At 34.7% G+C, this 23,523-nt stretch overlaps 2 protein-coding genes across 2 annotated transcripts; one reads left to right on the top strand and one right to left on the bottom strand.

Moving 5' to 3' along the window:
• The first annotated feature begins 18,584 nt into the window (after nt 1-18,584).
• On the top strand, nt 18,585-20,013 carry LOC148696643 (uncharacterized). The gene has a single exon (XM_088693990.1). It carries the CDS (start codon nt 18,667-18,669, stop codon nt 19,558-19,560), a length of 894 nt encoding a protein of 297 aa, XP_088550116.1. The 5' UTR covers nt 18,585-18,666; the 3' UTR covers nt 19,561-20,013.
• Nucleotides 20,014-20,575: 562 nt separating this feature from the next.
• On the bottom strand, nt 20,576-23,257 carry LOC137725363 (vesicle-associated membrane protein 722). The gene is made up of 5 exons (XM_068464022.2): nt 22,688-23,257; nt 22,045-22,186; nt 21,834-21,954; nt 21,186-21,248; nt 20,576-20,953 (listed from the first exon to the last, which is right to left on the bottom strand). The coding sequence occupies exons 1-5, from the start codon at nt 22,875-22,877 to the stop codon at nt 20,804-20,806; spliced, it is 666 nt and encodes a 221-aa protein (XP_068320123.1). The 5' UTR covers nt 22,878-23,257; the 3' UTR covers nt 20,576-20,803.
• Nucleotides 23,258-23,523: the final 266 nt, after the last annotated feature.

A 23,523-nucleotide genomic window follows, 5' to 3' on the forward strand; every position in this document is an offset into this window, starting at 1 on the left:
AATAAATTAAAATCTCTAAATAAATAATCTTGTGTGTTAAACAAACAATTTAAACATCAAGAAGTTCAGTAATAAAACATGAACTATTGAAGAATTCCGTCATCGATCTATTCTTTACGTAGTCAGCCAACTATTGAAGCAAAAGAAATGAAAAACTTACGGTGAGGTGAAGAGAAGAAAAAGATTGAAGATAAAGAGAAGAAAAATATTGAATTTGAAGAGAAAGAAATGAGTAAAATGAAGATGAGCAAGAAGAAGCTAGAAATCTGAATGAACAACAAATTGAAAAAATTTTGACGTAAAAATAATAAAATAGACAATTTTTGTCAGTTATAACCGTCATAATACTAAAATAATAACCTCTAGAAACTAAAATAATAAAATTGTAAATTTATGTCGGTTATAACCACCACCATTAACTTAAAAACCGTCATAATCTGTTAAAAATATTTATATATAAAAAAAAAGAATTCAAAAATACCGGCAGTTATAAGAATTTTATGGCGATTGTATCCAACACTAAATATCCGTCAGAAATTTACGTCGAATATAACCGACAGGATTTCATTGATATCCGACACTAAATGAATGATGTGTCAGATATCTTTTATCCGACATAATGGCTTATTAAACTACCACCATCATCCAACACCTAAAGCTAATATTGTAGTAGTGTTCTCTTCTGTCAATGTTACTAATATATAGAGAGTATTGCACCCGTTAGACATATCATTTGGTTTGAGTATGCATTTTCACCATAGGATATAACTTGTTGCAGCAGTATGTCCAATGGACATATCTGATACAAAACACCAATTACCCAAAGGTCATGTATGTTGTAAAGCATGGGTTAGATGCCCAACGAATGTGTGCGTCTGTTGGCAACAATGAAAAGTTGTAATGCTTCAAATTGAAGAGATATGATTGTTGGGCAATAACCCAACTCTATTCTCTGCCAATACAAAACACATGCATATACATATACGTATAATATAGATTATATATATATATATATATATATATATATATATATATATATATATATTCTTGAAATATTCAACATGGGGTTGATTGGGAATCTGCGTTGGACTGCCTATATATCTCCGGGAAGAAGAATCAAATTATTGGTGTAGTTCTTGTTAAAGTAATAAGAATGAATGGCTATGATATTGCCACTTGTACTGAGATTACATAGTTGGTTTATGTGATTCTTGAATCTTCGTTTGCTTCATTTTCTCTTCGGTTGCACCCCATGTGTTTGCTCAATTTCCTAATTCAAGATTTGTGCTTTCGTCTACTTTTCTTCAACAAAATGGTAACTGCTTCTCAACTACAAACTTTACAGTCCCTAATCACTACTTTAATTTCAACTGTTTCAACTTCTGTGGATGTCAAATTGGATGAATCCAAGTATCTGAATTGGAATTGTGAAATAGAATTGTTATTGGAGGGTCATGTTGATGGTACAAACCCATGTCCTCCTCTTTTCTCCTTATTTTTTTTTTCATGGTGAATCTGGGATTGATTCTGCTAGTCCCTCTAATAATCTTAAGACTGATGATTACAAGGTTTGGAAAATGCATGATCATGTTATTATGCAGTTAATCACAACTACTTTGTTACCTAACGCTGATTACAAAGCTGACATGGAATTGATTTCCCAGAATAGAAGGAAGATTGACCGGACTAAAATCCACCAGATCGAGATGGACCATTACTAAGAATTCCACCAATTTGATTATTAGAGCGATTTCCCCCAAAATTGCAATTTTGATTGAACTTGTTGCAATTCTGATTGCGTCCTCAATAATTCCCTCGGAATCCAGAGTTATGACTAGAAGTAGAACAAGAATTATTTAAAGATTGAGCAGCATAAGCATGAAATGGAGTAGACGAATTGGAAGCAGTCAATCTTGTTTTACGCTTTTGAAGGGAAATTTCCTTGCTCAAAAGTAAAGTTCATCAGAAGTAACAAATTCATTTCTTGTTTCAATAGAATCAACAAATGATTCATAAGCATCAGGAATACCAGAAATGATATAAGCTACCATGTCATACTCAGAAATTGGTTCACCCGTAGTACCCAATTTGTCAGAAAATTCTTTAATGGAATTGAGATAATCAATCATCGAAGAATCACCTTTTTGGATCGTCTGAATCTTAGCACAAAAACTATGAATGTGTATGTGAGAAGCACCGGCAAATCAGTTTTCCAATGAGAACCACAAAGACTTGGAATCATCCATTCTAACTGTTAGAGGAATGAGATCTTTAGAAGGAGTCGAATTGATCCAAATCATCAAGATTTGGTCTCACTCACACCAAACTTCATGTGCAGAATTAAGAACATAAATTCTAGTAGAGTCACAAACAAATTGAAAGGGACAAAAGTCAATTCCATCAATAAGTCCTAAAACTTTAAATCGCTTCAGAATTGGAAGAAATAGGATGCTCTATGTGATGTAGTTGTGACGATTCAGCTTTGTCGGCACCATATCAGCGATATTCTGAACAGTCACAGAAACAATCGAAGCAAGGAGAAGATTAGAGACTTCAACGTGAGGAGCAGAGGCTGAAGAATTCGAAGGAGAAGGAGAATTGGATGAGTTCATCGCTGAGCCATAGCTGAATCTCATAGAGAATCAGAAAGAAAATTAGAGAAAGACCTGTTTGGCAAGAGAGAAAGTGCAAGAAAATCAAGAACACGGAAGCGGAAGATCAATGTCGGTGGACTCTGGCGATGATACCATGTGAAAAATATTATCTTAGCGAGTAAGGAACTGGTTTTTTAGAGAGAAAGAGAATTGTGTAACTGTTTTCCATTACATTATGATTAGGTGTACATTGAGTATTTGTACATAAATACCAAATCTAACTAATGTGCTGACTTAGCACTTCCCTAACTAACATATACATTGACATATTAATATGGTGCTTTACAAATGATCTAATTTTCAGGCTAGCACTTCTCAGGGGAATAAATTTTGGTTTGGTCAATCCAGTCATGCAATGTTCTACAACATTATAAATACTCTTTCCTGTAATTACTTCTTCATTAAGAAAATACAAGTTTCAGTTATACTTTGTCCTCCTCTTCTCTTTGACTGTTATTTTTCTCTTCCCTCTATCCTTTTACAGTTCTAAGGAAGAATGGTGTGATGAGCAATACAATGTGAATCGTCCTTGACGAATAGTCTATGGCAGGTCGTTAAGGAAATGAATTCTCCATGAATGTATCTACGTGTAAACGGTGGCGTGTATGCAGGATGAACCAACGTTAGGTGTAGAGAGAATATATGTGTAGTAGCCTTGTAGAGAATATCATGAATCCAGAGAAGGTCCTCTAATAAATACCCAGTCTAGGGTATTTATAAAGATCTTGATAGTCCTTGTAAGGAAAGTAATCCCAATTAAATTGGAAGACCATCTAGGATGCCATCTTGGATAAAACATTCAATCTTTCTAAGATTATGATTACGTCACCTAATCCTCAAGATATCCTAATTTGACTTGAATTAGGGTTTCCTCACTTGGGAGACAATTAATACCTTCAATATGCTTAAGCCTAGCTTTTCGGACAAAGACTGTCAAATCACGCTTTAGGGGTTACGTGCATTCCTGTTCTTCTTGCCACCCAACGTGTCACTTGTCATGGTCCTAAAAAATTATGGTTCCACACATATGGTTTGTGATCAACATGGTTCACATCCCTTATTTTTCTATTTCATTAGTTAAAACCTTATTCCTTTTCAATTTATTATCAAGGTTTTTGGTTTTTATATACTTCATAATTTCAATAACAATAAATTTACATCTTAGCATATTTCATACATTTCTATTTTTAATTTGTACCCATTTTTTAGTTTGTAGCAATTTTCTTTTTGGTTTTAATTTGTACCCATATATTTAATTTATTTTTGTGCCCATATTTTCAAACTTTTGTTGCACCCTTAATTTTGAAAAAATATTTTATTTCTACCCATAAATTTAAATTTTAATATGTAACCTAAATCAGATCGGGGTACATTTTATGGGTACTTAACATTTTGTTCCTTTAACATTGAGATTGGTAGAGAAAACAAAAAATTTTGAACAAAAATGAGATTGGTACATTCTTTTGACTATATAAGGCGGAGATTAATTTCCCAATGAAAGAAAAACGGAAAAAGGGTCTCGTTTAAATAATATACCATAATTCCAATAAAAGAAAAAAGAAAAAAAAGGATATCTTATAAAATGGAGAGTTATAAATTTCATAATTTGTAACTTCCATAAAAAGTTTACATGGAAATACATTACATAAATATGAACATGATGAGATCTAAAAGTCAAAAGGTTTTGATAAAAAAAAAAAAAAAACCAAAATCAATAAATTTTCAATAATAACAGTGATAGATGAAAACCGCATCCAACTTCTCCTATTAATAATCACCAATAAAGCCTCTAACTTTATAATATTTCTGTATTTTTTTAATTCTAAACTCTAAACCCTATTCGTACGTGTATATGTAGCAGTAGTTGCTATCCAACTTGGTGGAGGAGGGAGAACAAAATTCCCCAAAACAAATCAATAAATAACGGATGGTCGACTTGAAAGCAACATATGATGACACAGACTTTTTGTGGGATTTTGCCAAAACTGGATTTGGACCCATTTTTTGGGATCTTTAGTCCCTCCGTGACTAGCATAAGACAGATTGAAAAACCAAAACTAGTTAATTAAACTACTATTCATATAACCTTAGGGATTTGATATTATAATTTATAAACTTCATGAATCAACCTATCCCACCCACTGACTGAAAAGACCTGCAAGCCATATATAATTATAAGGGATGCCCGATGCAATGACCGTCTTTATCTAAACCATGCACATTTGGAATATTGGATGGTGACTGTTACCTTTTGTATTTTATATTGTTGTCATATATGTGGTTCAAGTTAATTTGACTCTCAAAGGATGTGAGTTAGAGAATTCATTACGATTTGCAAAAAGAAAAAGAACTAAAAAAGAAAATAATGTTGTTTTGATTACTTCTCACAGCATTGAGACACAAATGTTTATCTTACATTAATTAAGGTGATATACATCAAGCAATCATATAAGAACAGTTTCAGTGCCAAATAGTATTCAAAATAAATAGAAAGAACGGTACTACATACACCAAGTTCATGCACTTACTTTAGTTTTTAAAAATGCTCTGTCTAGATGCTAGGTAGTTAATCACTATTCTGATTAATTTATCGACGTTAAAAAAATAGAAAAAACGCCTAGACTCACCCAAATCCCCACATAACCTTCTTAGGGGCCACCTAGGTTGGCATAAGTGTGCTAGGCGGGCTGGGTGATTTTGTGACTGCTTTTGCTTATTTGTTATTTATTTAAGAAAATTGCTTAATGTCGCGATTCTCATTTAGAAAGAAAATAGATAGCTTCTATTTTGTATTGGTTTTTTTTTTTTTTTTTTTTTTTTATCCAAAATGGTTATTGAAATTGGTAGAAGTCGCCACTTTGGTCCCTAAAAATGAAAATCGATATAAGTGGTCCCTGTTTTTGTCACTGTAAATCATTTTGACCATTCCGTGAAAAATGTCAATATCCTAGTTAAATTGTCACGTGAACGACCAGGTGACCACCTTTTTATGGGTATTTTTGTCAAACCAACCCCTCCACTTAACTAGGATAGTGACATATTTCTCATGGAATGACAAAAATGATTTACGGTTGAAAAACTCAAGGACCACTTCTATTGATTTCATTATTAAGGACCAAAGTGAAGTGTTATGTCAATCTCACGGACCATTTTGACTAAAAAGCCTTTTGTATTTAATGTGTTCAATGAATTGTAAGATAGTTGTTGGATACATGGATGAACACTTATTATATGATTGTTTCCTTTGTTTTCAATATGTTTTGGTACTTTATAATTTATGTATCATTCTACGTTGCAATTTATGTTTCTCAAGTATGTATATTTTTTAAGTTTAAGTACAGAGTTATTTATATGTTATATAACAAATAAATTAATATTAAAACCTCCTAGGTGGCCTAGTCCCCTAGCTAGGCGCTAGGTCCTTACATGCTGCCCGACTATTGCGTTTTAGAACCTTGATTAAATGTGTGCACCAAATAATGTGGCACATTCTACACCATATAAAATTTTATTATAATTATTAACCAAATTCGAATTTGAATTAAAATACAAGTTTAATTGGTTTCACATTCTTTAATGCACAAATTTGATGTATAAATTTCGTGTACAAGCATTTGTCAAATAAAAATACAGAAAGTGAAGGTTTTTCTTTATTTTTCTCTTCTGTTTTCTTTTGCTAACAATTGAAAGCGAAACTTGACCTAATTTACATGTCCAACTCTGGTGTCAATTAATTCATTTGTTATCCAAGTCAAATCGCATTTATATGTCAATTTTTTGAGAGTGCAAAGGTAAAAGAGTTCCACATCAATGAAAGGAGAAACTTTGCAACGACTTTTAAGAGGTTGGGTTACTTCTGATATTGCCAATTGGTTTTATGATGGAATATCAACTTTCTTCATGGTATTAGAGCAGGTTGGTACCCACGTGTGAAGGTCAATGGCCATACGTGCTCCATGTCACCTAATTTGTGTTGTCCACATGTTTGGCTTGAAAATTCATTATATGCGGAGAAAGTTGAGGATCCACTGTAAAACCAATTGATAATATGGGGATTATCCCAACCTCTTACATGCCCTTACAATGTTCTATTTTCACCAATGTGTGAATCTTTTATCTTCACATTTTCACAAATTTTAGTCCAAGGGGTGTATTCAATTTAGATTTCAAAAGATTTTAAAAAACTTGAAATTTATTGTATTTAATGGAGTTTCGTAGACCCTCCATGTGAATTTAGGTGAAATTATTATAAATCTTAGGGTAGAGGCCTGATTTCATAAAGCCTAAAAAATACTATAAAATTACTACAAATTCATTAAATCCTTCATCTTTTAAAATACTTTAAAATCATATCCCAATTGAATACGCATGGAGTTTTATAAAATATTTTAAAATCCAGAATGAATACACTCGGATTTCTTTTAAAATCTTAATTGAATACCATCATAAATTCAATTAAATTTTTGATTGGACACATATGAATTTGTAAACTCTTCTAAGATCTTTAAGCTCTTATTTGAATACACCCCCCAAATTGTTGAGAAGAAATGGAAGAAGGAGAACTTGGTCTTATTGATGACTTGTTGAGAACAACAAAAACGTTTGTTAAGTTGTCGAGATAATCAATTAGATATAATGCTACACTAAATGTTCAAACTAATCTAAAATGAACTTTTAATTTCATAGATACATAATACTGATCATTGCAAGGGACATATAGCTTAAGTGGTTAAAAACATTTACTTATGTATGATATATCGAGGATCCTAGATTCAATCCACTCTCAATAATATTGTTTTAATAAAATAAAATATAAAAAAAAAAAAAAAACGAAATATAATCATAAATTCTATATGTAAATTAAAGTGCATGGGTCACAGGATAGGATTCGTTCTCACTTATTAGGATCATTCTTTTAATAATCAAATACAAAATCATGTCACAAGCACTTTGATTGTCGCGATAGAAACTAAGTTATTTTCCTATTAAGTTATGATAGCTTTTTGTTTGTTTAACATGAGAACCACTTTCGTAACACCCAAAATCACTCTATATTTTGGTGGAGATATGATGAAGAAAATTTCAAATTAGTTGGAGCGTCGAACCTAAACTTAATTGGTTGTATGTCAAGAAAAGAAAAACACAATTGACAAGTGACAACAGATGGGGTCTATATTTTCTAAAGCTTCATGTATTGGGACATGACATGTGAATGAAGTTTCGCATTCATCAATGTTAAAGTTGGAAGTTGGAACATGAAACTGAGATTAATTGATGAAGATGCTAGTGAATTTAAACGTGCAATGTCATTCTCATCAAATTGGATCTTTAATACTTCAAACATGTCCCTTCACTTGCCCCACGGAAGGACCATCCTCAGGAAAAAAAAAATTAAAAAAATTAAAAAAAATTAAAAAATTAAAAAAATAATAATTTTATTCCTTTTAATTAGACACTCCATATTTTTTTTCAATAGTCCGAACTACTCAGTATGAGAAATGAAAGGGAATACTATTTTTGCTTACTTGCTAATTTAATCGATAAAGCCGATCTTCCCCAAAACATTAACCATTCCATCTTTGATTTTGTTTCTAACACTTGTCTGACAATATGAAATTACAGGGATTTATATATATTGTTCATAAAAATAGTCAAATTATTCGTTTTGACATTGTTATGATTTGCCACACATGAAACAAAAATGAAAATAAACGAATGAAATTAAAAAAAAAAACTTTTAAGTATGAAATGCAATTCAAATTTAGTTTTGAAAACAAAATTATGATTATTATGGTGTCCAGCTAGTTGTAATCTTGCCTACAACCAAAAGGGCCATTCACATGTGAAAGTTCTACAAGTTGTCCTCTAGTTAATTTCAATTCAAATGATCGATATTATTTGAAGTACTTCTTAACTTAGTTAACTATTGGGCATGCCCCGGAGGTTCTAGGTTTTGATTCTTTCTGTTGAAGAAAGAAAGTACAAAAATATGGCTACTTATTTGTGATTTGAAAATTTTAAAAGTTTTAAAGGAAATATAGTCAGTTTTTGACAAAGCAATAATATTCAAAATTACTTTCATTCACATTATGAAGGGAGATATTTGATTATTTTCACTCACGTTATTTGTGGTAAATATTTTGTATGCCAAAAATAGCTCACTTTGCATTCACAAGCATTTGATTGTGCTGGCCGGCGTTTAATTATTGTTATTCTACCTTGTCATTTTATTTAATTTCAAACGTGCAGTGATAGTATTTTCCTTATATATTTTGTATCACTATCATACATTGGATAATGAATACATAAACCGACTTAACTGACTTTTAGCCCTAATTCAAACACAGAAAACCATTGAACCTGCAGGTTTTACATCCAATTCAACAATAAAAAAATAAAAAATAAAAAATAAAAAACTTGTTAAACCCAGTAGAAAAGGTCCGATCCCACCTCTAAGAGGCTCGTGCTAAAGGATTCAAGCTCACCTTAATTAGAGTACTCATTTGAAAACTCAGGCGTTGTTTTAAGGGCATGAGCTTACATGTCCAGGCCTTGGAAGATATTACTAATTATTGAATAGTAACCTCATAAAGCTGGCCTACAATATGCAACAGTTTCTAACTATTTCAATGTATAAGTAAACCCTAGGCCTCAAACTCACAAAGTCCACATCTATTTTGGTAAATTTCTTAATGGGAATATGTTTACTCACCATCCTGAAGTGATGGTAATGCTCACCACCTTATTTATCACTGTTTGATAAGTTTAAATTTTCAAAATATGTATAGTAGACAGATACAAATCTTAAAATTTAAACTTATCCAATGATAATAAATAAGTTAGGTGAGATTCTTACAACTGGTGAGCAAAAAACTTTTTCTTAATAGCTCTACTACCTTGCTCACATTAACAACCAACTAATTTTCAGACATTTGGAAGTTAGAAAGTGTCCCCATATAATTAGATTTGGAACCCGAGCTCCACTTGTTGGCCAAATTAACCGTTAATTCTTCAAATTGACTAAGATTTTTAAACTCCTTGAGGGCATCACATCATTTTATGCGTTGGTCATCTATTATTCCTTATAGTTATTCAAGGCCCGGACCACTCAAAATTGCAATGAATCTTCGGCCTTTATTTGTTGCGTGGGGATTTTCGGCCGTGACCATGTGTTTATGTACTAGATGACATAAACAAGTAGTGGCATGGAAGACCCGTCACCCATCTCGTAATTGTCATCCTAAATATATAATTAGAGGAATATTAGATATACGTGACATCTAATATCGGCACGCATCCAAGTTAAACAATGGCCACCACCTTATACATCAAAACCCAAGATTTATTATACTCTTGGTTGAATAAATATAAAGATATCATATATGTGCACGTAAGTGGGAATATTTCACTTTATTTTTATATGTTTCTTCTTCTTTGTCACTGTCATATGCAATGTAGGTGCGAAGTTTATTGGCCTATGTGACTCGTGAGGTGTTCTTAAATTAATGATTTTGATTAAATATGATAAGTTGATAGGGTTATCTTTTCAAGAGGTGATGTTGCGATTAAGAGAAACTAACCACCTTATTTGTCACCTATAATTCATAAAATAAAGGAGTGGAAGAAGTGCGAATAAAGTAGTAAACCAAACTTTGTTGCTTTACATGCCATTCTTGACCTAAAAAAATATCATAATAAAATTTTTGTTTTATGTAACAGAATCATATCTTTTTCACATAGCCATGCATATGGGTTCCTAGACCTCTCTCTAAATCTGAGTTCTACTAACTCTGCACGAAGAATTTATAAATTCTAGGTAACGTGCAACACTGCACCATGTAGTACGTATGGCACAGTTGAACTGATCTGACGAAAAATTCTTAAAATTTTTAATTTTAATCAAAGGGATAAAATAAATGTGTAAGCGAATAATATCAAGAGTGACTTTTCAGAATAAAAACATCTTTGATGTTAAAAGTGAACAGTACCGGAAGTTATGATGTTTGGTTAATTGAAAATAAATGTGTAAGTGAATAATATCAGGAGTGATTCCCTTTAATTAATTGAAAATAAATAAGCATAGACAAAGATGAAACTGATCTTCTTTTCTGGCTTAATCAAAGAGGAACCCAATGTTGCATACTATGTAATTCTTCTTTTTCCCCATTTATCTTGATGTTAAGATGTTTGGTTGTGATTTTTTTTTAAAAAAATATATGTAAACATTACAAACTGGATCCTATACGGATCATAGTACAATACAAATCAAATAAAAGCCACGAACAAATTTCGGAGGAAAATTACAAAACTAAATGCAAGATTGACTATAAGTATGTGCTTGATTAGCAAACTCATCAAATGTCATATTGCATTCCTGTAAATGTAATTAATCGGATAATTGGAGATCTGGTCCAGCAAATACCATATATCCTTGATGAGTGAAGATAATTGTCAAAGAATCTGAACCTTCTACTTAATTGCTTGTATTAAGAGTTAAGACTTTGGTTTGCTTGTTATCATTTGTATGTTTCTGAGTCATAAAGAAAATCGATTTTATCTTAAACATTATATGTATGATATAATTTTCCAAAATATAACCTGCAAGATCTAGAGTACGTTTGGCCAATGTAATAATTTGCCCAAGAAGGTGGTGGAGACTTGAAGTTAATTTTCACAAACCCATCACATCAAACAATAAGATGATGTGTTTTCTGTGAAGATTTGAAGGTAAAAGAGTCTCACATCAGGGAAAGGAAAAATCTTGTAAGGACTTATAAGAGGTTGAACGATTCTCCATATTACTGATTAATTTTATGATAGAATCTCATCTTTTTTTCATAATATCAGAGCATATGGATCGATGTGTTGACAACATATGCATATGTCCGTATTGTATATATAATAACACAAGAGGGCAGAGAGGACAACCTCTTCGTTCATGCCACATGGTACGCTCAACTGGCCCTTCTCTATCTTATTTATTGTCAAACAAGTAAGAAAATGGCACACACACAGCCCCACTCATTTGGTTTTATAGTTTTGTGAGGAGTGGCCCAAGTGGGGGCATAAGTTTAGCTGACCCAAATTTGGAGGATCCCAGTATGCAATTGCGATGTCTATCTACCCTGCTATTTAGTCTTTGAATTCTTGACTAGTGCATTGGTCCCAGTAGGGAAAATAGGTAAAGAAATGGAAAGGTGTTTCATAAAGATGGCAAGTCCACCTTGCAGATATATCCATATTCCATGCACAAAAGTGGTGGGGAATTTTGATGGTGATGGAGTGGACAAAGCCATGGCATAAAATATGGATCTCCATATATTAAAAAAAATGAAAAAAATTAGGGTCCCATGATGTGTAGTAAAATGTGGGGTGAGTGGCACAATCCAGCTATCAGCTTTAGTCATCACCTTAAAATTTGATGTTGCTTCCCTCTCCTCTCTCACAACACCACATTTTCCCTTTATAACATTGTCCCCACTCATATGACAATTGACAAACAAGAGAGAGAGACATATAGAGAGAGAGAATATCCTTTATGTGAGAATTTTGAGGGCTACCATTGGTTTGCTTTAGGAATATGGATTTGATAGGATAAGAGAGATGGTGGAGTATAATATCTATTGGGGATTATTAATTTTCCATGGTGGAATCAAGAACCAATAAAGTTTGAAGTATCCGGAAGGTTAAGGTGATTCTATTCAACATATGCATAAAAGGGGACCTTTACTTACCATTCTTTTCCATTGAGTTAGAAAAATATATGCCATTGTTGTAAGCACATAATCTTATCCCACCGAACAAAAATCCCATACGCGCTGCAACCTCTCTTCATCCCAAGATCCCATTCATTGGTTTCTTTAAGATTGCAGCATCAAATCTAATTAGTGCAAATCCCATCATCTTCCATTTTCTCTTTTATTTACTTGTTTTATAACATAAAAAACTATTTATTTAAGTTTTATGAATGAAACGCTAAACTTAAAAGTCTTTGTAACGAAGTAACCAAAATTATGGGCAAATGATCTCAATGGCACTTTGGTGGGGAGAGAGATACTAACTTCTTCAAGTATGAGGCCAGTAAGGTATGAATGACACATTGTGAAAATGGTTTCTATGGGGGGGATAAGTGTTAGGAATTGTTTTAAGTTTATATCTTTGTGCAAGTAAAAATTCTATTCAATCAAATATTGATAGATTTGGGTGAATAAATAAAACTTGTTAATTTTCTTTTCAAATGAACAATTGATTTATAATACATGTGATGATACTAAACAATTTAAAGTACACATCATTGACTTTATTTGTTGTTTTAAAAAATTGTTGGGAAAACACACTTTTAAATTAGGGATCAACTACCTACTCCATTTGAAGTTGAATTTAAAATCATCTTAACACTATTTGTAAAATATATTTGGAATAATGGTGACAACATATGGGACCTTGGTTGTCCATATGGCATGACTATAATCTACAAAACACACACACATATACATATATATATATATATATGTATACAATTTGTGTGTGTGTGTGTGTGAGAGAGAGAGAGAGAGAGAGTAATTTCAAGATGTTTCTTTCCATTGAAGTTTATGATTATGAGAATAACTTCAAGGTCGTAATCAATCAAGACGAAAGATTGAAAAAGAAAAGATAAAAAAAAAGAGGAGTAAAATATGCGTCATTCCATCTAGATGTGCTTCCAACTTTTCCTCTCTTTGAAAGGAGCAAATTTAGCGTTGAAGAGAAAGGGTGATGGCATGGAAAGTGACCCAAAACCTAGATTAATCAAATTTTAATCAAATATATTACATAATCAAATTTTTAGCAAGAATAAAAAATGAGTACCTTTAGGCACAACTACCATGAACATTTGATAAATAAAATAAAAAAAAATAAAAAATAAAAAAAAAAGAGGAGTGGAAAGAGTAATGTCGCCCATCACACTTTATTGGCCACCCCGACATTGCATGTCCTAGCTATAAAGGAACCAAGTGCTGGACCGAAACATGGTCTCCAAGTCATCGTGTTGAATCCAAAACATAGAATCTTGGTTAAGTCATACAAAGAATCTTTTAAAATTAGGTTAAATTATGTGCGACAAGACTTAAGTCTTCTCTTTTTTTTATTAGCATGTGAATAAATTCGTTGGGTGGATACGGAGCAATTTTCTAAATGGGATCTCAGCTTTTGATCATGCTGAGGCAGCTGGTAGACCTTACCACTTTATTGTATCAAATAATAAAGTCGGTCTAACCAGATTTGCTCCCAAATTTATTAAGGAAAAGCATGGCCTGGTCAAGGATGGTGAGGTTGTCCAATAGGTTTTGAATGTGATGTGTAACGACTACAGTGGAAAGACCCCAAATAGAAGAAGCCATTATAGCCAAGCATCAATCATGAATAAAATGAGAGAAGAAAAACGAAAGGGTAGTGTTATCGACACACTAATTTTCATCTCTTACACATTCCTCTCAGTTTTTTGCTATTGGATCGAATGATGGACACAAATTAGCAATATGTAAAAAAAGGCGTGTGAATAGCATTATCCCAACGAAATTGGTTCGAATTGATTGAAGATTATAATATTGGAGTGTTGAGAACAAAATTAGCAAAATGTATTTGGGCCAAACTTACACTTACTCTATAGGGTTGGAAACATTCAACTCTAGCGTTAGCCTAAAGCAACTTCAACTTCAAGTCTAGCCCAAGTTCAACCCACTTGAAAGGCCCACAAGCTAAAAAATGTTGATTGTATAAATTCTTTTCATCTGGGTTGTTTTTCTCTTTCATGCAAACGGTAGTGGAAGAGCATGGAATCGAACATAAGATCTCGGGGGCATGGGTAATTGTACTTGACCATTTGAGTTACAAGCATTTTGCTTCATCAGGTTATCGTTGAAGCTTTAACCAAACTGATATTGTTGTACAATCTAAGTATTAACATATTAATCCAACCACCATAGAGAAGCAAGCTTGAAGAAAAGAGAGAGAGAGAGAGGCTCTCTATATTTCACTCACAGAATGAGATAAATACCTTTACCATTCAGAGAGACTACAACATATGTATACAGAGAGAATCATAGCTTTCTTAGCTCTCAAGCAATACAGCTAACTCACTTACTGACTCTCTCTAACAGCCTAACAGCTAACATTATATACTAATTACCAATACTAAACCACTAATATTTAGCTAGATAACTGTCAATACTCCCCTTCAATCTCAAGCTAGGGAAAACGTTGGATTATACGAAGTCCTTTTTGTCAAAATGTAGCAATTTATTGATTTATTGACCTGTAGGAATGTAGGTCTAAATTTATAGTACGCAGTCGTTGTGCTCCTAGAACAACCCAGTGTACTCCTGGACCTAAAAAAGAGAAATCATTCAGTAGAAACTCTAATGAAAAGGACTTATGGTAATGGAGTAACTTGTTGAAGTTCGAAAATCAGCTAACGATTTACCATCTTGCTTGTTACATAGATATGCAGAGTGGTATTCCAGTATGGCAGTATACCAAGAACATGCTCCCCGCGGCAATTTAAGGTCATACAACCTGCATATTTTTTTCAGTTAAATTTATCATGTAAAGGAGAATGAAGAAGAGATATAAAGAGTAAAATCTGCTGATGAAAATTTTAAGAACTGAGTCAAACAATGTAAAACAAACTAACAAAGTAATAATACATTTTTACGATGATCAATCAGGACTGTTCAGAGTTGTTGCTCTGGCGTATAAACCTTCTCCTAAATCGGACAGCAAAATTCCCACTCGGATCTGCTACTTTTGGGACAAGATGAAAAAAAGGACAACTGTATTTGGCAGTATATACAGTCCCTTGGCTACAAAAACCAGACACAACCCCAAACGATGATGCCTTGCATCACAAGTCTAAATTGAAAAACTGTGTAGGATCGAAAACTGATCTACCCGTTGCAGGTCCGTGATGTGGTTATCTTGTCTGTCGTGAATTTCTAATGATCGCCGTGTTCCGCATGCTGGATCCTTTACTATTCTATGTTCTTCCCGAAAGCGTGCTAATCCCTATGTTGTGCGGAGCTGAGATATATATTGAGTTAATCTTAAAGGTCATAATTCATTTAATTAAGAATTATATATAAGATTTAATAAATTGCAGAAATGATACCATCAGTATCCAAGGATTAGAGCAGTGTGCTTCCCTTCTATGCATTAAGTTTGAATCTACTTTTTCCTCACGTTAGTAAATAGCTTAATAAGAAATTTGGATTCTAACTATCCTCAAGTCTAATTCTATGTCAAATTAGTAAATGAGCCATCAAAGATAGTGAGAAAATTGAGAATCGAACACAAGATCAGATGTGCATGAGTTATTACTCATGACCACTTAAGTTACAAATCACTTTACTCATAAGTTCATACAGTCGAACCTAACTAATCTCATACTACGATTCAAGAGGTCTGAATTTGGAGTAAGCAATCATTGAACTCCTGGAACAATATCACATTTTCCCAATGTGATTGCATTGCACACAACTCTACATCGTTGGTTGATATAAATCTTCAAACTTAATTGACAAGAAAGCCCTTTTCATCATGAAATCCAATTATTCTGCGTATCGTTGTAACTTATACAATATCTTGACGATGAAGAAACATTCAAATTGGACAGTGTTTTATGGTCCTTTGCAAACTTTCACTTAGTTTTTGTGGTCTTGGGTTGGCCTTGGCCTGGTCCAAATAAACACATCACATTGATGCAAGCCTTTGCTCGACAATAACGAGCTTAGCCCAACTCCAACTCCCAAGTATGAAGTTTCAATTGTCCAACCCAAAAACAAAAAAGTCTGAATTGTCCAATTTTTCGAGACCCTCGCTCTTTAGGAAAATAAAAGTATGGGTAAAATACAAAAAATTACCTCAACTATTGGTGTCATGACACTTTAATACCTCATCTTTTAAAATTGACAATGTCATACCTCATCTTACGAATTTGTGTCAATGTTATACCTTCCGTTAGTCTGCCGTTAATTTGTCAGTTAAATGTTGACGTGGCTTGATCCAGACCCCACTTTCTATTAAAAAAATAATCATTTAATATTTTTAAATATTAAAATACTAAAGAAAAGTTAAAACAAAAAAAATCAAAATAGTCAAAACCCTTCGTCCCATCCACCCCCTCCTCCCTTTTCTCTCTCCCCATCTTCTTCTTCCCTGTGTGATTCAACCAAAAAAACAAAAAAAAATTTTGAAAACCCATCAACCCCCAACCCCCCCCTCCCCGGAAGAAGAAGAGAAAAAATAAAAAATAAATACCCAAGGAGGAGAAGAGAAAAAATAAAAAATAAATACCCAACGCAGTTCGTCCCCCCCCCCCAACAAAAAAAACACAAACCCAGTTCGTCCCCTCCCAAAACAAATCTAACTGCCTGCCAACCCAGAAAGAAAAAGGAGGAGGAAGAAAAGAAAAAAAAAAAAAAACCCAGATCCCGTTTGCCGATTTTGCAAGGGGTGGATGCGGAGGGTGGATGTGAGGGGAAGACGAACTGGAAAATTTTTTTTTTTTCTGGGTTGCAGGTAGGGGCTCGGGTGGGGGAGAAGAGGGGGGTTGGGGGGGGGGGGGGGGGGGGGGGCGAGGGTGGGAAGGGATGGAAGGCTTTTTTTTTTTTTTTTTTTTTCTTTTTCTTCTTTTCTGGGTTGCAGCCTTGCAGCAGGGGTTTTTTTGGGGGGGGGGGGGGGGATGGGGAAGGGATGAAGTTTTTTTTTTTTTTTTTTTTTTTTTTTCCTTTTTCTTCTTTTGTTTTCTGGGTTGCATGCTTGCAACATGGGGTGGGTTGCAAGCTTGCAACAGGGGGAGGGATGGAAGGAGGGAAAGGGTTGTTTTGTTTTGATTTTTGTTTTGATTTTTTATTTTTTTTACTTTTCTTTATTATTTTAATATTTAAAAAATATTAAATGATTTTTTTTTAGTTTTTAATAGTATTTATTAATTTTTTTTAATAAAAAGTGGGCCTTGAATCAAGCCACGTCAACATTTAACTGAGAAATTCACGCCAAGTTAACGAAAGGTATAACATTGGCACAAATTCGTAAGATAAGGTATGAAATTGTCAATTTTAAAAGATGAGGTATGAAAGTGTCATGACACCAATAGTTAAGGTAGTTTTTTATATTTTACCTTAAAAGTTTTGTTCGGAGACGCCTTTGTTGAAAACACTTCATATCATAAGTGTTTATTTTTAGAAGCACTTGAAAGGGCTTGATGAAGATGTGTTTCTTAGAAAGTACTTTTACAACTCAAAAACGTTTTTAAGTTTTATAAGCGCTTCTAGTTGTTAAGAGATGCATTCTATAAGCATTTATGAAATGCCCATTTACCATGTCCACCTAATTCAAACCATATTCTATGAATTAGAAATGAAAACTCAAACCACTTTTTTTTTTTTTTTTTGGGAAAAATAAGCTATATTTGAAAGAGAAATAATTTTTACACATCATATTTTTTTGCATTTGCACAACTTGATTTAAATTTATCCTTATTCCTCCTTCACATTACGCGATTTTCCAAAAACAATTAACTATAAGTTAGAATCACACGAACACAAAAGCGTATGTGATAATTATTAATTCGTTTGGATGTACTTTTAAATTAACTGAAAGAGCTTTTAGAGAAAATATTTTTGGATTCCAAAAGCACTTTAAGTGTATTCTACAAGAAACATCAGTTATGTGTTTCTTCCAGAAACTTTCAGAAAGCACTTTAAGTGATTTTTCAGGATTTATTAGCATTTTTCCTAATGATTGTTTCTACAAATATTTTCACCAAAAACATTTTCAATTATTTTAAAAGCACATCAAAACAAACTCTCTGACAAAAAAAATATTTACCACTCAAAAACAAAAATAAAAAGCCGCTAATAAAAGGCAAAGTTTGTCTCCAACACTTTAGGGTTGAGAAGAAAAACCACACCAGCATTCGAACTGAACAGTCTGCAAGCACCAAACCTTCTTCCAATCCACCAACGCCACCACCATGTCCCAAAAACCCAAATCACGACGCAAAACCACAAAAATCGAACAAACCCCAACACTCCCAATCCAAAACCCGACCCCACCAGAGTTCCATTTTGCCATAGCCAGGATCGCGGTGTCTCAGATCAGCCAATCAGTCGGATTCAAATCAACGAAGCCCTCCGCACTCGAAACCCTGACCCACATCGCCGTCAAGTACATCGGCGCCGTAGCCTCCGCCTCGGCCTCCTACGCCGCCATGGCCAAGCGCACCAACACGAACGTCTTCGACTTCGCCAACGCCCTCCACGACTTGCAGTCGGTGCAGGGATTCAGAGGCGCCTCCGCCCTCCACGAAAACGGATTCTGCGTATTGGGTTCGAGCGTTTTGAGCGATCTCGCCGGGTTCGTGAGGTGGAATCGGGAAACCCCCTTCGCCAGGCCGATTCCGCGGGTGGAGAAATTGGGCGAGGAGAAAAGGGGAAATGGGGTTCCCATTCCGCCGGAACTGGATTCCCGGAGGGGCTTGCAGGTGCCGAGATGGCTGCCGGCGTTTCCGGACATGGGGAAGGCGGTTGGGAAGAGGAGGAATGGGGAGGAGCTGTGGGAGAATGTAGTGGCTGGTAATGGCGGCAGTGGCGGTGGCGGTGAGGGTGAAAGTGGAAATGGGAAAAGGAATTGCAGGGAATCGGTGGGAAAGAGTAAGAGGGGGAGAGTGATGTTTAGGGTCGGAGGAGGGGAGGAGGAGAGTGGGGTGGTGGGGGGAATGGGTGTGGATTTGAGGAGTGGGGTGTGTAGAGGAGGGAAGAGGGTGTCTTGTAGTGACAGTAAAATTGGTTACACTAATTTCAGTACCAGAACAAGAATTCATGAATTTGTTGATGATGATGATGATGATGATGGTGATAAAAGATAGTTTTAATTTTAATAATTTTGTTGTGATGAAGATATTGAAGTTTTTTGGCAAATTTCAGAGACTGTAATTTTTTTCACCAAGTTGTGTGTTCCGGAGGGACACAGCAGGATTCGATCGTCCGATCTCTCTCCCAAAAAAATGTAGTGCTCTCTCCCAAAGAAACGTAGTGCATCGTCGGCCCCATGCCTTTTGCAGGAGTAAACACGAAGCTATGGATTTACGATTTTATGTCCTCCGTCTAGTATCTTAGTAGATAGGACATGTTCTAATATTTTAGGGGATAGGATGTGGTTCAATAACTTTGTAGATAGAATGTAGGGTTTCTACTTATGCATTTAGGATTCGGAATTCTTCTCTTTTAAATTATTGTAAGTACTCATCGCCCTTCCCTAACAATACTAAAAAAGAAAAATTCATTGGTTCTCCACTGAAACTGGTGGGCCTCTCGTCCAATCTTATGGAAGAAATCTCAAGTTCGAATATAGTCTTGGTGGAACCATCTTCCATTATTAGGGATGAAATCCAAGTTATCTCGAAAGATAATTTGGAATTCAACTTTCCTATCAAATTTAAACACATCAATGGCCCAATGCTGCTTTTAAAAGTGTCAATCCAAATGACCGTATATAATACTCTAAAAATATTATCTCGCACTCCTTATTAATGAAATTAAATAAAAGAAAACTAATGAAAAGAACTTGAAAACTTTAAATTTTAACGAAAATGACAAAAATGTATTGTAAGTGAATAGTATCAAAAATCAAATATTTTGCACTCAAAATAACTGTAGCCTCTCTGTGACCTCAATCAATGCCCGACACATTTATAAATTTAACTTTTCTGATTTTGTTGTCATAAACTTAATATGTCAGTTATTAATTGAAGCCACAAAGAAACCACACCCATTTTGGAGACGGAAGATTTAATCTCGATCCGAAGGTCGGAGGTTACAAGTTACAACCAATGAGTGAAGCATTCAGAACTGGAATCAAGAAATCAAAAGACTATCCATCCGTAGGCAACGCACTCATTTCTTATACCAAAGTAGTAGTAGCATCATATAGGGAGTTTCTTTCACACAAAAAATACATCTTCCGCCTCGTGACACGTCCGAATAGCACTACTTTTAACTAAGCACAGAGTTGCAACAGATATATGATCTTTCTCTTAACAATTACTACAATATAATTGCAGAAGTTTGGACTGACGAGGCCAAATGATTTTCTTGACAATGGCAAAGGGCTCATTTTCCGCAGTTGAAACCATGGCAAATGGACAGTATTATGATAAGGATTAAGGCGATCAGGATTCCTAAAACAATCAGCTTCACCTTCATGTTCTGCAGCCACATCTTCCTCCGCATTTTAGTCCCCACAGTCCGAAAGTCCTGTGCCTGTAAGCAGATCAACTTTTCCCCGTAAGTAGGGAACACTGAATAACAACTCGTTCAAAGGAAACAGTATCTTGAAAGATGAATCAATTTCAAATGACACCGCACATTATGCATTAGCAATGTGCTCAGACTTACGTGGGTTGGCATGCCAATTCAAAAGGGAAATACTTATACAAAAAACTATTCTATTTATTAAACAAGACCATGCAAATGACAGAGAACGAGATATGACCTGTTGATGAAGGTTCTCAGTCTTATCGACTAAAAGCTCTATCTTTTCCCCCCTATCCAAAACCTGCATCAAAATGCAAAAAGAACATATGAGAAGATTACACTACAACATGTACAGAAAAACAGGTTTGAAAAAGGCAACTCGAGCAAGCAAGTTACAAGTTCATCTAATGACATTTGTTCTATGTCTATAAGAATGGATGCATATACAACCAAAATCAACAATCATCGAACTTAGCCCGTGCAAAATATAACCCCTCAATGGACACAATGATATCTGATACCACCACATCCCCCTTTCCAAATCCCAACTATCATTCTTCCACATTGCCCGATCAGTTAGTAGCTTAGCTTCTAACAACACACATAAGATTGCACATGCTCCTTTATGTACGTGTGTCCAGATCGCTGTACAACTAAATGCTCAATAATTACTGAAGAGCATTTCTTCCTAAAGTCAGGGCGAAAGCCACCAAACCTATCCATTTTCCCAAATTCGAAATAAATAAAATGGGCAAAAAACATAAACAATTAAGAAATAAATAGATGCGTGAAGCTCCAGCAGTTACTATTTGAATCAATAATATTGGATTATCAAACAATCTGATACAAACCAAGTGAGCAATACAGATAAATCAAGGCTGTCTACCTTTTCAATATTCTCCATCATAACACCTTTGACTTCTGAAACCTGGGCCTTCACCTTTGCAAGCTTGCTTATTTCTTCAGGATGATCAACACAGTATTGCATATGTTCCTTCAATTTTGACCTGCAATCAACGGAAGAACAAATCACCAATTTTAACCAGATAAAAATATAATCACCGTGCATTTTACATGATCCTAATCAGGTACAATACCCAAATTCCTTGTTAAGGCTGTTGGCAGCAGCTGTGGCAGCCTTTCCAGTACCATACTTCGCAACAAAGTCATCCTTGACACGCTCCAGAAAAGCGATAGGTACTTGTCTTCCACTCGATTCATCTGCAACCACACAGTATGCTGCAACAACAACAAACTTCAGTGAGTACATTAATTGAATAACGCACCTGTAACTTTTGAATTGACACTAACAAGAACTTAAAAACACTCGGTTCTAAGATTTTAAACACAGGAATTTCGAATATCCTAACAATTTCAACATCCAGGAAATCACGGCATTGGAACTATTTTCGACAATCGAAGTGCAACAAGACGATTCACGCTTGCACACTTGCAGAGCGCAAATCAATACAGATATCTTCAAATATAAGCCGAAGATCCAAGATCTAGAAACTCCAATGCACAGAAACCGAAATTTTGCGCCGAAAACTCAAAATTTACAAAACAAAACGAAAGCATCAAGATCAAGCTCAGATCTAACAACAGTTAGGCACACCAAACGGAGCGCAACAAAGCAAAGCAAAACGAACAAATCAAGCAATCAACACAACATAAAGTAGAAATTCCAGCATTTTCTAGGGAAACAAACGGAAAATAAAAGAAAAGGGAAAAGGAGATTACTGTAGCCATTGTCGACGAGGTAATTGAAGGTGTGGCCATCGCAGTTGTAGGTGAACTTGTTGTTGGTAGCAGGAAGCTTCTGGAGGCACTGAAACGCAATGGAGTTGAAATTGCCGCTGAATTCCGTGTACTCGGCGAGAACCACAGTGCCGCGCGCCACGAACGCGTAGATCAGCGCCTTCTGCCCCATTTTTTGCTCCAACCTTCTGCTCTCTGCCTACTGCTGTGCGTTCTTGTTCTCGTTTCAGAGAGACGCACAGCGATTTCGTAATTTTTATGCTTTTTTCTTTCGAATTTTTGGGGGTTGGGTTGGATTTTTTTTGGGTTTTGATGCGTGAAGCGCCCTTTTTGTCTCTCTCTCTCTCTCTCTGATCTGGCCTCCCACTGGATTTGATTTAGAGAGAGAAAAGGGCAAGTTTAAGGGGGAGTTTAATGAGGTTTAAAAAGTAGAGAGAGAGAGAGGTGAGGGAGAAGAAATGTCGGGTTTAAATTTTAAAAATATGGATTAAAAGTTTAATTAGAGTGAGAGGGATTTTTTGGGGAAAGATTGTTGTGAGGTTGGACTCGCGAGAGACTCATGAGCTCTTTCTTTCTTTTATTAAGCAAGGTGACTGTCGAAAGTGAGATTCCTTATAAGAGTATATTGTATGAAATTTAGATAAATTTATCGTAAATTATGTTATGTTAGATTAGATTGTATATAAAATATAATGTGAATATAAAAGGAAATTGTTATTAGCATTCCAAAAATCTCATTTTATACTCCAAACTTTCTACATTAGGAAAGAAAAATATACTTGTGAGGAGTCTAGAATGAGATTTTTGGAGTACCAATA

The sequence above is a fragment of the Pyrus communis genome, chromosome 5, assembly GCF_041283825.1.
Source record: "Pyrus communis isolate YQ-2024b chromosome 5, ASM4128382v1, whole genome shotgun sequence".
In the NCBI taxonomy this organism is placed as follows: Eukaryota; Viridiplantae; Streptophyta; class Magnoliopsida; order Rosales; family Rosaceae; genus Pyrus; species Pyrus communis.

Excerpts from the sequence above, each read along its gene's own strand:
- LOC137725363 (XM_068464022.2), bottom strand. The coding sequence starts at position 22,877 with ATGGGGCAGAAGGCGCTGATCTACGCGTTCGTGGCGCGCGGCACTGTG. Across the intron at positions 21,955-22,044 it reads AGCCTTAACAAGGAATTTGG|GTCAAAATTGAAGGAACATA; the intron begins GTATTGTACCTG and ends CGTTGATTGCAG. Across the intron at positions 20,954-21,185 it reads CTGAGAACCTTCATCAACAG|GCACAGGACTTTCGGACTGT; the intron begins GTCATATCTCGT and ends ATCTGCTTACAG.
- LOC148696643 (XM_088693990.1), top strand. The coding sequence starts at position 18,667 with ATGTCCCAAAAACCCAAATCACGACGCAAAACCACAAAAATCGAACAA.